Here is a 15,430-nt window from a genome sequence, read left to right on the forward strand (position 1 = left end):
CTGTGTCATGCTCTGTTGTCTCTCATGCTGCTGTAGATAGTTGTAGTTTGCATGAACACTGAATAATTGTTGGCCCAGTCAACAATTACAAGAATAATTGTGAAATTTGTTATCTTTATTTTATCTCAAGTTCTAAGCATATTCAAAAAACTACATGAATGTGAAAGGGGATGATCCCGGGAATAAGATATCAGAATAAAACCAACGAATGCTGGATTCTCTTATGACATCCCCCCCAGATTTGGTGAGAGAAGTGAGGACAGAGAAAGTTATTTTAATCTCTGTCACAAGGAGCTCAGCCCCACCCAGCCACTCACTCACTCTCCGCCAGTAGGATGGGGAGAGAATTGGCAGGGTAAAAGCAGAAACAACCCAAGGGGTGAGATAAAGGCAGTTTAAGATGTAAAGCAAAAGCCACATGCACAAGCAAAGCAGAAGAAGGAATTCATTCCCCACTCCCCATGGGCAGGCAGGTGTTCAGCCATCTCCAGGACAGCAGGGCTCCATCACACCTAACGGGGACTTGGGAAGACAAACGCCATCGCTCCCAACGTCCCCCCTTCCTTCTTCTTCCCCCAGCGTTATATTACTGATCATGACGTCCTATGGGTGGGTTATCCCTGGGGTCAGTCGGGGTCAGCTGTCCCGGCTGTGTCCCCTCCCAATTCCTTGTGCCCCCCCAGCCTGCTCGCTGGTGGGGTGGGGGGAGAAGCAGAAAAGGTCCTGACTCTGGGTGAGCCCTGTTCAGCAACAGCTAAAACATCCCTGGGTTATCAGCACTGTTTTCAGCACAAATCCAAAACAGCACCATACAAACTACGATGAAGAAAATTAACTCTACCCCAGCCAAAACCAGTACAATATCCTAGACCGGAAAGAAATAATTAAGTCAGCATTAAAGTCTGAAACCATGAACTTTTCATGGTAGGCATTTTTGCTTTATGCCCAGGATACAGCAAGTGGAGCCTGGATTCTTAACAAAATAGCATTAATTCTATTTATATTCAAAATAGGAAACGCTGCATGTGCTATTTCTATTTTGGCACTGAATATATAGTATAATTATGCTTTTATTAATCAGTGCTAGAAACACGCTCTTCAACATCTATTTCAAGTGTAGGGCTTGGGGTGGTTTTTTCCAACAGAAATACTTGCCAGTTTAATAATTCAAGATGAGTATGTCATGTAGACTGGTGTGTTATAACTGTGTCCTATAAGAAATGTCCAGTTTTCTTTAAAGATAAAGTTTTCTGTTCCTGCATAGCTTAGATTATTGATCTATTAGTGGGGAGGTTGTCAGAAAACTAATTTGTTTACATTCTGTCTGTTTACATTTCTAAGTATATGAGGTAAATTAGTCTGGAATAAAGAAAGGTATTTTGTTTATTTGTAAGGCATACTCTTTTGGTGTCCATTTGCTGTTTTTCTTTTCTTTTTTTTTATCTGTGATGCTTTTACTACAGACACTGTAAAAATCAAACAGGAACAAACTCCTAGTATCTTATGGAAGGAGGTATAAAATATGGTATCAGAAGAGCAGAAGAGTAAAAAAATTCCTGGGAGAGAGAAGAAATTGATAAGCTGGTGTCACTTCCTACTCGGTTATTGTAAAACTTGTTCTTTGCAGCACAGGGCATACAAAGAAATTGGTTTCTAAGAGCCTCGAAGAGGCTGAATACTCAAACAATGCAGATTATTCCACAGTGGCTGGTTTGTTTCTTTGGTGAGGGAGACTGGTTGGAGCAGGATGCACTGCTCTTGCTCTGTATCTTCCATTAGACTAGGCTGCAGAAAGCTTTCCCTCCAGAGAGAGCTGACTTGATTGGGGATTCTCTTTGCTACAGTAAATGGCCAGACGGACTACAGCAAACATCTCTGGTTTTCTGATATGTTTTCCAGAAGTTGTCTTGGACTGTAGGAGCAGACATGTCTAATAAAATAGCTCACTTGGTCCATTCTATGGAGCACGCATTGTAGTGGCCTAGAACTGTAGAAATATATCCACTTAAATTCAGGAGACAAATCTAACTGAAGTTATTGAGAGACCCAGTACCAAGAAAAAAAAAGTTCTCTTGGTTCAAAAGAGAAGACAGACTCAAGAGAAAAGGAGGCAAAGGTTAGACAGTAAGATAAAAGATAGAAATGAATTCTAAACCCAGATCCCACTGGTTGCATACTTTTGTATACCCAGTAGTAAATAAGAGTTTCTGATAAGCATTTCAACTTGTATACATCAGCCCTGCAAATTAAGCAAAACCAGAATTTTACAGGGTGGCTCAAAACCCCAGTGCAGTATCTGAGAACCTGGAAAGAGTAGAGCTTCAAACTCATTTTGGTAATTGTTATTGAGGATGTTGACTTTACCCGCTCAATACCTAGACAGAATAGTGATGGATGCTTGTTTTTATATGCAACTGCCACATTGTCTTCCATTAAAAGATGTTACCGACTACAAGTCTTACTGGAGATGTGTGAGATTCCTACAAGTACTGCTTTAAAGGGTCTGAAAACCGGAATTCAAAACCAGGTGCTCCTATAGATTTCCTCCTAGGTTCTTTTTGCAGTCTGTCCCCTTGCACTGCTGCCTTTGTGTAGCGTTTGCCCTGTCCTGGCTGAAGGAAAGATTGAGTGCTGCATCAAATCTGGTAAGCAAGGGAAGTGCTGGAGGTCTGTGCCCTTAATCCTACGGATCCCGCTGGGGAAAATTCTTGTCTTTCACAACGGCTTGATAACCTTTCAAGTAAGGCACAGTTACAGAGAAAACTAGTTGGGTCTGTCACTATTGGATGTTGGCTGATACTGAGCTCTGCCTCTGAAAAAAAAAAAAGTGTTAAGGGGCTACTGGCAAAAGTTAATGTCGCTGAAGGCGACATTAATAGCATAAAACGTCCAGGCGACTGAATGGGAGGTAGCCCTCAGAGAACTAGCCCATTCCTGGTAGCTCCTCTTTGGCCTCCCCAAAGCAAAATAGGCAACCTGGTGAAGGGTGGCTGCTCATGTGTTCCACCTGCTTTTTCTCTGTTGGTCTGCTCTGGCTTCTTATGTGAATTTGCCTTTCCCCTGTCTCTACAGCATTGAAAGGAGTGATTTCAGTTTTTAAAAAGTCTACAAAATTTTATTACATTTCATACCTATCAAAAACTTCTAGTCAGATATTCTGAATCTTCTCCTGTAATTAATTACAAGGAAGGAAAAAAATACAAGCTCTGTCAGCAGGAAGACAGGTGTATAAATGTAATCAGATGTTATGCAAACCGTTTGATAAATTTTTAAGTGCTAGTGGTTTGAATTCATTTGACAAGCATGTAAAATGCAAATGATCCCGCCCACACATTTTTAGAATAAATTAAAATACACTTAACATCGTATTTGTTAGTCTTGTCCTAATAGGAAGCCTATGTACTCCGAAGTATGTGTGTGTGTGTATTTAAATGGCATTGTTATTCCACCTGCTCTGAAGATGAATTCTAGCTGCTTTCTGCCCACTGTTACATTTTTGCTAATTCACCTCCCTCATTCCTTCAGGACTCAGGGTTTTTTCCTTTAAAAGTGAGCTTTCATTTTAAAATTTTTGATAAAACATTTTCCTTGTGTTTCAGATAGAGATTTTCATGGAAAGGGATAGTTTCTTCAAACTTGGCTCATTGTTCTCCTTGAGCTCTTTGAGCTACCGGTACAAGGGCTGAAAAACTGGCCAGATACATTCAAGAATATGAGCATGAAACTGTCCCTACACTGTTACGACCGAAATCACACAAATATTGCTTGGAAGTATTTCTTTCCTAATGTGAAGAATTTTTTTGAGTGCTATGAAGCATTTTGCCTTGGTTTAATCATTCAGAGAACGTTCAAAGCCTAATAACTATTTTGCATGCCTTGAGGAAGCCCTATAATATAGCTGGTACCACTGCTCATACACAGCTGTGTGGACTAGAGGAATAAACATTGGACATAAACATCAGTGTTTAATTTCCATCTCCACTCCTGCTTATGACAGTCCTGTACGCATAAAATATGTAAAATATTATTTAGTTTTCTCACAAACCCCCTCTTTCATGTTGATAAATATATTTTTGATGGACTGGAGTTTAGATTTTAAATAAATGTAAGTACTTAAGGCAGCATCCCAGAGATTGTCACTGTCAGATTCAGGATTAAAATCTTAGTCTCTAATTTTGTCACCCCTGCCAAATCCAGTAAACCTTACGGCCAACAGTCAATTAATCTCTCCATCTTAAAAGACTATTAATACTTTTGCTCAAAGGAGGTTTGAGCTGTATTTTGTTAATATTTGCACAGCACTTTGAAAGTATTAGCTGTATATAGATGCCACCTAATGCTGTTTCAGTGTCTCTTTTAAGCCCCAAAGTGTGTAAAGAGAGGAAAATTGCTGAGTCAAGGAAAAAATTTTTTCCATTGGCTTTCCTGGCTGTTGGGAAGTGAGGGGGAAAGTATCTCAGAGTATATACAGTGGTAAAATAAGAAGGCAGGTGAGGAAGAAGAATGTCTAGCCAGAAGGATTATTGGTAGTGAGAGAAGTAAGAGAAAATAAATCTTGAAGATGTGAACCTATGCAAAATTGTCTCCCTTTTTCAAGCTAAACATTGTGCATTTTAGTGCATAAATATTTCAAGAAAGGCCTCTGGAAGAATCCTACAGTCATCCAAAGCCTACTGGTAGATTTCTTCCCCTGTACTTTCTTTGCTCAACTTCTTTAACACCATTTCTTTTTAAAATTGTGAAAATCTACTGATTCTGGGCAGATTTTGAATTTCCTCTTCTTTTAATTTGTTCTAATGCTTAAGCCCCATCACCCCTTTTCTACCTGTTTTGGTTATCATATTACTGTGGATGTTTTAGAAAATTGCAGTAGCAGTTTTCAAACAAGAAGCCTTTAAACTTTGGTTTGTTCCTTAGATCTCTTAAAATTCTTCAGACAGCTCGTATGTGTTGCTTCATATTTTGGAAAAAAATCTCATCCTTTTTTTCCTTTGTGTATACAAAGTGAAAGGTCAGCTGGATGGATTTATTTTTTCATGCTTTTGGAATTGTGGAATCTACATGTCTGTGTTGAGACTTCAGAAAATTTTATAAAATGTACATTTTAAGGAAGAATATGAGCCAATATGAGGAAATCTACTACTGCTTGTTTATTCTGTTCAGAGTATGAGTGGTTTTGTTAAATATTATGGAGATCTTTATTTGTGCCGTACAAAACCTTGATAGACATCATGATATAGAAACTTGTAATTTAACTCTAGTGTTTTGAATGCATCTTTCTTGTTTTATATGTTCATCTAGGTTGCTTTTACAGTTCTGTTTGATTTGGAAGCTCTCCTGAAGATCTGGTGTTTGGGTTTCACAGGATACATCAGCTCATCTCTTCACAAGTTTGAGTTGCTGCTTGTAATTGGAACCACTCTTCATATTTATCCAGACCTCTATCACTCCCAGTTTACATATTTTCAGGTATGATCAGCTACTTTTACTTTTTACTTTATATATCAATTAAAAACATTACCTATCAACTTTTCCCTCTCATTTACTTCCATTCTCAAGACTACTGATGTTCTCACAATATTGACTCATTTTGAGAATATCTTTAAAATAACAAATATGTCTGTTCTTAACTATGTTTATTGGGGGGATTTACAGAAATAGGATTCCTTCTAACTTTGCTGAAGGAGTCCTTTCTGTTTTCAGTAACTCCTATTTCTTATCTGAGCTACACTGTTCAGTACTTTCTGGATGAGTTTATTCACTGTCCTTCATTAAGCCTTGACCTTGCATACAGCTGTTTACAGCATCACCTTCCTGTAGTGTCCACCACCACTTTCCCAGCTTCTGTCCCTGAGGCCTCAGTACACTTGCTGTTGCTTCTCCAAATCTTCATGTCTGTGGCAGTCACATGCCTAACTAAGAGTCTCTGCTCCAGTTATTGTGGGTCTCCTGAGGTAATTTCTTCAGAATCACCATAGTGTTTGCTTTTATAGCTCTCCAGTCATTCCTTATCTAGAGGGAGAGTGTGTTTAGTGAGGCTTTTCGTACATTTTCACTTTGGGGAAGAGCAGGAAGGAAAGGCAAAGACTGATTAATTCAGACTTCTGATTCTTCCTCTGTCAGCCAGCCCAACCAATTCCCCATTCATCTTCCTTGAAGTGCTTAGGGTTGCTCCAGTCGTGGGAGAGACTGCTGAGATTCATTATAATGTATTATATTCTACAGTGCTAAAGAAACAGATTTTCTAAAAAAAAAGTTAAAGGATTTGTATCTGTCCATTATTCAGCAATGGATTGGCATGGTGAATAATTAATAATTAATAAAGGCAAATAATAAATAGTCAGACAGAGTCTTGTCAATAAATGTGATTAGCTACGGTGACACATATTGTAATCAAGTGAGTACAATATGGGGCGAGCAGTCTTCCCAAGTGTGGGTTGAAATACAGTGGCCTTTTCAGGCTTCTGCAAATGCCATCCTGTATTTTTTTTAAATGGTTCTACAAACCTGCTCAAGAAAGCTTTCAGGATGACAAATTCTATTTTCCTTTCACCTTGTATCATTTGAAGGATTTTAGATGGTTATAGCTTTGATTTTGCTGTCCAAATATATAAAATGTTGTTATTCAATGTGGCATGATATTTCTAACCTGCAAGAAAGGATGATCTGTGAGTGCCATTGCACTCTTGTGTCAAAACTACACAGGAAACCTAGCTGGGAGCTCTCAGTTAAAACGGTTAGCAGCTTAGTTGGTCCATACTTATTACAGCAGAGTCCACTTAGCTCTCGTGATTTCTTTCTAGGAATTTGAAGTATAAATTATGAACATGTTGGACTAAATGGGTAACATCATCACTAACTCATAGGATTGAAAGTATAATTAAAATGTAGCCAGATGTTGATAATAAAATAATAATTCTTTTCTTTTTAATGGATTTAATTGGTTTCGTGGGGCAGGGGGGGTGGTGATTTGGGGTTTTTTAAATTGCTAGCTTTTATGACAGAAAATGTCAGGATGTGATTTTTTTTTCCCAAAGTATATGAGAGACATACATTTTACAAGCAGAAACACCTGCTACACTGAAAGATTTGGGTTGTATTTTGCAATCCAAATCCCCTAAGAGGCAAATGACAGTAAGGTTGGAAAATACTTTACCTTTGATGTCAGCGTGTGAAGGAGGTATGCACCGTATTCCCCCACAATTAAGCTTCTGGGCAAGCTAGATAACACATTTTCAAATCAGCCAAGGTCAAAAAGTCTTTTTCACATGGATACATCTTGACGTTAGCCAGATTTCCAGGCCTTTAGGTATTAATGATGACAGGTTTAATGTGTTCCTTGTTAGCCAACAAAACAGATTACTGAAAACAGAATTTGACACATTCCAGGATAGCAAGCAGAAATATCATTTGGCTTATCTAGTCATCCTTAGCATATATTTCAGTCTCCATTAGTCACTGGTCTTTATCATTACCTTTTGCCAACACATCATTCACTCTTCACCACATTGGCTATCGTCCACCCTCCCACCTATCTTTCTTGCATTCACTGTACATTCATTCAAAACACTTTGCAAAGCCTTCTGTGAAAGACTACAGCAAGCACCATACCATGACTATAATCTGTAGAACACAAAATCAGTGGAGAAGTGACAGAATTTGCATATTATTGCAGAGACCTGTAATGAACCGGCATAAAAGGGAGAGATTTAAACAGAATTTGACCTATACTGGAATGAAGAGGTGGTATTGTATTTGTGCTTGGGGAAAATACTGCTGAGTCATTTTCTGAATAAATTTCATCTCTTTTAGGATATGCAGCCATTCCTTGTAACAAAGCTGTGGTTCCTCTTTTGTACTTTTCATTTTGATTTGGTTTTTAACATAATCTTATATTTAATCGAAATAGTGCACCTTCTACAGCTCTTAAATTTAATACAAGTTGCAATCCAATTACATAGAATGCATAAATGTTCATTAGAGTGTACTTTTGCTAGATTCAACTTGTCACCTAATGAAAATAAATGAAAAAAGCAAGTACTATCAATAAGATCAGTGTGTTGCTTAAAGGTCAATTAAAGTTCCCCAAAGGAAGGGGGGGGGGGGGGGGGGGGAAGTAAGGCAGATAATACAGTTTATCTAAACCACAACTCAGAATACCGACAAGCGTGAAATCTTCACCCCACTGGGGTCAGTGCTGAAACTAGTATTGATGGGAACAGAGCTAACATTTACACTGCGAGTAGATCTTGTAAGTAAGAAGGCACCATGTTTAATGTTCTTACTACTTGGAAATCTCACTCATTGCACCGTCTGTCACTGTCTTGGTAACCAGTTTCATGTACTCAGATTACATGTAATGTGATCACGGTACCAATGTGAAAGAAAGGACTTTATCTCACCTTGTTCTAATGTTGTGAAAGTTAAGCTGTCTAGTGTAACCTCTGTATCTAGGACCCTTTTTAACTACTGAGGACAGTGAAGGCTCGTCCCATCTCACACAAGGGGTCTGGTATGTTTGGTATAAATTGTTCTTTTGAGTTGGCTTACTCTCTCTCTCTCCTTTGGCAGTAAAGCCTAGATGACTAGCATATTCTGTGTACCTGACAGATAGGTAGGGAGATGAGTTTCATGCAAAATGCAAAGGTTTACATTATTAGCAAGCTACAAGGTACAGTGAACTCCTTCTGTGAACAACTTCTGTCAAACTTACTTTCTTGCCAAAAACAGCACAGTAATTGTATTTGACTTGTACATAAGGTCAGCCTATAATTGCACTGTAATTCCTACCTTTCAGTTTCAATATGATTCTTGTGGAAATAGAGGCTATGCCTTGGACTAGAGAGTCTCTTTGTTTGTAAGAACTGCAGAATCTCAGTTGCCCCATATGCTGCTGTCTGTTGTCTCCAGCAACTGCTGTTGCTGCCACTGCCTCTTGTTGACACTGATGTTCATGTCACTGTTTGTGCCACCATCAGTGGCGTAAATAGGAGAACCAGCGCTGTCAGCAGCTTTTCCAAGGTAGACTCCGCAGTTAATGGGTCAGGAATTCCACACACAATCACAGTTCTGCTGCCACTACTAATACTGAGAGGTGTCAAATATGTGAAATATGTCAGGGGCACACAATAATGTTTCCTCTGATATTGAGAAATGCCACCCAAACTTTCCCTTGTTGTATGTAGTATGAAATAGCAAAATATGTTCATTACCAAACTTGCTAGGTTATAAGGTACACAATGCCAAGCAATTTTGCCTTGGGTCACTGAAATGGAAAGATGACCTGTGGAAGAAGAGTTGGCAGTTCTTTATGTGAATATGTAACCTGGTGTAACCAATACCGTAGAATCATAGAAAAATCTAGGTTGGAAGTGGCCTTTTAAATTCATCTCATCTAGCCTGCTGCTCAAAGCAGAGCTTTCTTCAAAGACTGTTCAGGACCCTGTCCATTTAGAATAAATATGAATTTTTAACAGTGATGATAATCAAACTGGAGCAATTTACCTAGCACTGCAGTAGATTCTCAGTTGCTAAATCTAGACTGATATATTTTGACCTTTGCCTGAAGCCATTCTTATGTTTGGTAACACAGAATAAACCTTCACTGGTCCGTAATTCCACACTACATTCAGATTTACTAACTGTGGTGTGTTTTGCTTATGTCTTTGTTCCCTTTGTTACGCCCAAAACAGCTTTATCCAACTGCATTTCTGTGATAATTCTTCATGATTGGTGAGTTGATTATAGCCTTGAGGGCCTTCAGTATCCTCCCATGCCTGTACTCTCAAGACCTCTGCTGTCAAGACCTCCCATGCCTGTATGCCTCAATGCTCCATTTTATGAAAGGGTCATGGATAGCTCATTCTATGCAAAATTACAGCTTGTTATTACTATATATTAGAAAAAAAGAGATATGTAACAATAAGCATTACACCACACAATCATAGAAAGCTAAGCAAAAGACAAAGTAGGTTAACAGTTACCTGGTCATTGGGTAACTGCTGTTGCTAGCTAAAACAAATCTCCAGGCAGGCCAAGATAAGTACAGACAAAACCTGACAGGTTCTAGGGCTTGTGTTCTTAACCTAACACACGAGTTGTGGTCTCTTACAAGGAGTGGCAACCTGATATTTACTGGGCTACAAGGCTGTAAGTCTCTTTTTGGCCTTGAAGTTTCTGATCCTGTGAGTAGTTGTTGATTAATGTGATAATCAAATAATTAATGCTGTTTTATTTTCTTTGCAGGTTCTTAGAGTAGTTCGGCTTATAAAGATTTCTCCTGCTTTGGAGGATTTTGTGTATAAGATATTTGGACCCGGGAAAAAACTTGGGAGTTTGGTGGTATTTACTGCCAGCCTTTTAATCGTCATGTCAGCAATCAGTTTACAGATGTTTTGCTTTGTGGAAGAACTGGATAGATTTACAACTTTTCCACGGGCAAGTATGAAAAACATTGATTACTCGTTGCTTGTTATTATTTTCTTATCATTAATAAGACGTTTTCTTACCATTGATGGGGGACTTTGCAGTGTTAGGTTAACAGTTGGACTCAATGATCTTAAAGGTCTTTTCCAGCCTAAACGATTCTATGATTCAATGATTCTATCATATTTGTTATTATATTAGTCTTCTTCCTTTCCTGAGAACCATGGAGCAGTTCATCTCCATATGTGTAGATAAAAGAATTGTATTTTCTGGGTATAACAGTCTTCCTGTAGTCCTTCAGTAGTGAAATTTGTCTTTCTTTGGGTTAGGCATTCTACTTCTGCTGTTGAGGGAATACAGAGAAATTTTACGTATGCACCCTGATGATAACACAACAAAGCATATGGCTTAATGGTACTCTAGCATGTTACAGAAAGAGGATCCATGTCCGCAATCGTGAATATTAGCCACAAAATTTATATAAAACATGTCTACACATGATTTATATCTTCATATTATAAAAGCGGTTGTTCTTGATTTGTACAGGAATGCTTGTTTTACACAGGGTTATAAAACCTGTCTGCATTGACAAAATAAGTGTTTGCCTTTTGGGTATAAATAATGGATATTTACGGGCATTGCGTTAATTCAGAACAGAACATTGAAAATCAGTGGAAATTGGAGCTAACGTATTTATTGAAGCACACTGTTCTGAATGAAAATACTGCCATTTCTTTAATAATGGATTAGACTGAGTGTACATGGATTCGTTCCAGTGACAATTTATTTGTTTCTGTCATTCCAGCTTGGTTATCCAATGTATCTATTTTAGTGAAAGTGCATTGGCTGGAACAATTAAATAACAAAGAATAAAGCAGCCTCAAGGGTCATGCATTTAGCAAATAAAATGGCTCGGCAACATTTTGTAATTATCAATCTGGACTTGATGTATGGGAAGTTCGCCATCAAATGTAAGACAAAAAATACCTACCCACAGGGAATAATGTTACACCATGCTTTCTATTTTGGAAAACTTGCTTAGAAAAGCAGCCAGTAGGATCATTAAGAATTCAGTATAATTCATTTTTTAAATGTTTAAAAAAACAAGAAAAATATAATAAAACTTAAGCTTTTCTAAGGAAGTCAGGCCTCCATCTCTAAACTGGGTGATATTACCACCAGGTGGTATGCCCAGCCCCCATGTATAATTTCTGAAAAAAACTTCCACCTGCAAGTTTGAAATCACCGTGGAATTTTTTTTTTAGAATTATTTTTATTTTTTATGTAAAATGACAATGAAAGTCCTGAATGAATTATTGTAGTATAATTAAAATAAGGCAGATTCACAACCATCTGCTTTCTTGGGCCCCCCTTCCCTCCGGGGCTGTATCCCATGGAACTCTACCAAGCAGATCCCCGAAGAGGCCAAAGTCTGCTCTCCTCAAGTCCAGGGTAGCGAGCTTGCTGTGCACCCTCCTCGCTGCCCTAAGGGTCTTGAGCTCCACCATTTCACGGTCACTGCAGCCAATGCTGCCCTTGAGCTTCACAATCCCCACCAGCCCCTCCTTGTTGGTGAGAATAAGGTCCAGCATAGCCCACATAACAGAAGAGCAAACCTAAAATGGCCAGGACTGTTGCTGTGGACCTTTTCAGTTACAAATACAGAGAGGACAAGCACACTAACAAAGACGGTGACACTAGAGGCTAAATTTTGTGTTTGTACAATAAAGTGCTTTCTACACTGAAACGGGCAAAACCTAAAATGATTTTGAAACTGTAAGTGCTTTATAAGAAGGCACAGTATGGGGTTTGGAACAAGTAGACCTCCTCCTTTCGCTAATGCCTCTAAATTGCATGTTTTCACATGGTTTCCTGACAACAGTCAGTAGGCACAAGCTCAGTGTTGCCATGGCTACAAATTTCACCCTTCTTTTGGCCATTGCAACTTCCCAAATGGACTGGCTTTCTCTCTAATGCTAAGTATAAAAATACAGATGTTTGCTATACTGTTTTTAACCGATCCGCCATTTCTATTTTTGCACATCTTCATGGGCTGCGCATATTGATCCATGAGAAGGACGGGGGGTGGCTGGGCCCCCTGAGGAAGGAAGGGGACTGGGGGGAGCTGTTCAAAGGCACTGGTGTAAGATGGCTGCTAAGAAATTTTACAGTTCCCTGTATGGAAAACAGACCATGTTTTTAGTGTCTCTGACTTCCATGCCCTGGTTTCTCTTGGGGTTTGGGGCCATGTGCTAACTACTCAGTGTCTCAAGTTGCAAAGCTGGGAATACCGCTCTTCTTTTAAATGGGTCAACACAAGATGAAAGCAAGGCCCAACTGATCTCAGCAGCAAAAATCCCACTCTTCAGCAAAATCAGGACTTTGCTCCTAGCCTTGAGGTTGGAGAAAGCTCAAGTTGAGAAATGTTAGTTCAACCTAAGTATCATCCGTTAAAAATGTTGAACAATGTAGTCTTAATTCTCTGGTGCAGTTACAATTTCAGTGCCACTGCCACATTCTTAGAGGATGGCTACTCTTCTCTCAGGGTGTTATTGAGCACTCATGACTATGTTAGGAGAAAAAGGTAAGTTTACACAGGCAGAACAGGTTGCATGCATTTCACAGCACTGGCCTAAATCCTGTTAGCTTAATTTGCAGATGTAATCCCACTGATTGTAGGACTGCTTCCATGAATAAGGCCATTAGGATTTCGCCCATAGTATTTTATGGACAAGTAGCAGTTACAAGTTGAGTACATTATAACTGTAAGTAGTAATTTGCGTGGCACCACCCCTGTAATAGTTGCACAAGATATGAGAACTGGCGCTTTGGCTCATAGATTCCACCAAACCTTTGCCAATCTTCCACTATAAATAAAAAGGTAGTTTGACTTCCATCATCAAAACAGCTAATTAAGTAATAGGGCATAAATACTCAAAGAAATTGACAGTCTTTTCTATAACACAAATTAATTCAGAAAATCACCATTTGCATAAATCTCTGTCTTATCTTCACAGATGTTGATTCTGTCAGCTAGTTGCATTTCAAATTAATTTTAAAATAAACAGTGGGAAGTATACCTTTCAGCTAAAAATAACTTGCTCTGAAGGAGATTGCTGGGTGCAAAGCACATACTCATTGTTTACAGCCTTATTTTCTTAAAACTAATGTTTGTCAGATACTGGACTTTAATGTTATAATAAAATGTTCAAATTATATTGAAAGGCCATTTTATATAACTATATGCTTTATGGACAACTGGTTTAGCTTTGCCTCCCCCTCACGAAGGGAAGCCGAGAAGTGGTGCTGAGCACCGATGGGGTGGTTGTCTCCTTCACACTCAAGCACCACTGGCAGCTCTAAAGGAGGCTGAATTTCCACCTTGTTTCATGCCTGCTCCTCTGGTGATAAAAGGTCTCTCCTAGCTGAAGATCCCAAATGTTTCTTCCTCTGCATATTCTGCAGGGCTAGGTAACACTTGTTGGGGTTGGGGTTTTTTTGCAGAACCCTCATGACGATTTTTTGAAAGGAAAGGAATCACTAATAAGAATTTGTAATTTTGCGCTGTGTAAGGAGTCTGCCTGTGTGGCTGTGAGGGGCACTAATTCGACAGGAGGATTGGGCCGCAGGTCAGCAGCCTGCTCATTAATGCTGACGTTACTGGCAGGAACATAAAGTAAAGGGCACTGTGCAAATTCCAGCCCTCGTGTTTGGGCTGCCCTAACACAGGCCACAGCAAAGATTTTAGCTGACAGAAAGGTATTTGTGAGCAGTTTTCTCTGCTGCTTCCAGTTCATGCTAGCCTTTGTTCTCTGTGGGGTCTGTGTGTTCAAAGGAAAGGTTGGGGCATTACATTCGGTCAAGAAGTTGCTGATGTAGAAATTAAAGTCCTAAGCTGAACTTCCATCTCCGAATGTGTGCAATTGCTCACTTGGATGCCTCGATCTGTTCCATTTACACCTTAGCTTCACTTCTTGTGAGTGATTTGGACTTGTAGGCTTAATCATCTCTGAAAATTTGATTAGTGTGATTTAATTCTGAAAAGCAACTGTAAAAATAGCTCTCAAGCTCTTTGGTCATAGCCTAACAGTGTGTTTATGCTTCTGTCTGTTTTGGAGCACCACAGACCATACCAGCAATAAGAAACCGAGCTTGATTCTGGTGTGGGGTTTTTTGTGAGAGCCAGCAGGCAAACTTTTTACAAAGCCCTTAGCTGCTAAATGTTTGGGACACCACCACCACCACCACCACCCCCCCCGACAGAGTAAAAATGCACAGTTCTTCCTCTGAACACGATCTAGAGGCAACACGATTGTTTCGGGTTTGTGTGGCGGGGTTTTGTGTGGCGGGTGAGGGTCCGCAGGGCCGGCTCCTGCTGGAAGCTGCTGGAAGCTTCCCCGGCTGGGAGCTGAACCCGCCTCTGGGAGAACAGATTCCAGAGGGGAAACCTGCCGGGAGTTGGGGGATCGGGATGGGAGAGGAACCCCTGTGCAGATCCCGAGGGCAGGGAGGAAGGAGGGGATGACCCTGCAGCCCGTGGGGAGAGAGGAGCCCACGCCGGAGCAGGGGGTGGAGGCCCCCCAAGATGGCCGCCGCTCCCTGGGAGCAGGCTGGGACTGAAGGACTGCGGCCTGCGGGAGGGACCCGTGCTGGAGCAGTTCATGAAGGACTGCAGCCCATGGGAGGGACCCCCCGGCGGAGCAGGGGCCAAGCGCGGAGTCCTCCTCTTCCTGAGGAGGAAGGAGCGGCAGAGACAAGGGGTGAGGAACCGACCCCAGCCCCTGTCCCCTGTTCCCCTGGGAGAGAGAACCAGGAGTGGGGCTGAGGTGGGAAGGAGGGAGGGCGGGGGGGAAGGTGTTCCAAGATTTGTTTTTACTTCCCATGATCCTTGTTTTGGTTTGATTGGTAGTAAATTGAATTGATTTTGGGTTTTTTTCCCCAAGTTCAGTATGGTTTTTGCACTTGACCATAACTGGTGAGTGATCCCTCCCTGTCCTTGTCTCGA

At 40.2% G+C, this 15,430-nt stretch overlaps 1 protein-coding gene across 2 annotated transcripts in view; it reads left to right on the forward strand.

Annotated features, from left to right (window-relative positions):
• Positions 1 to 15,430, forward strand: part of NALCN (sodium leak channel, non-selective) — a 244,704-nt gene that overhangs the window by 126,445 nt on the left and 102,829 nt on the right. For both annotated transcript variants that reach the window (XM_049815990.1, XM_049815991.1), the window contains exons 12-13: positions 5,302 to 5,469; positions 10,246 to 10,437. In XM_049815990.1, coding sequence (XP_049671947.1) covers positions 5,302 to 5,469; positions 10,246 to 10,437 — 360 coding nt within the window. The remainder of the gene's footprint in view (positions 1 to 5,301; positions 5,470 to 10,245; positions 10,438 to 15,430) is intronic.

This window comes from Accipiter gentilis, chromosome 13, assembly GCF_929443795.1.
Source record: "Accipiter gentilis chromosome 13, bAccGen1.1, whole genome shotgun sequence".
Lineage (NCBI taxonomy): Eukaryota > Metazoa > Chordata > Aves > Accipitriformes > Accipitridae > Astur > Astur gentilis.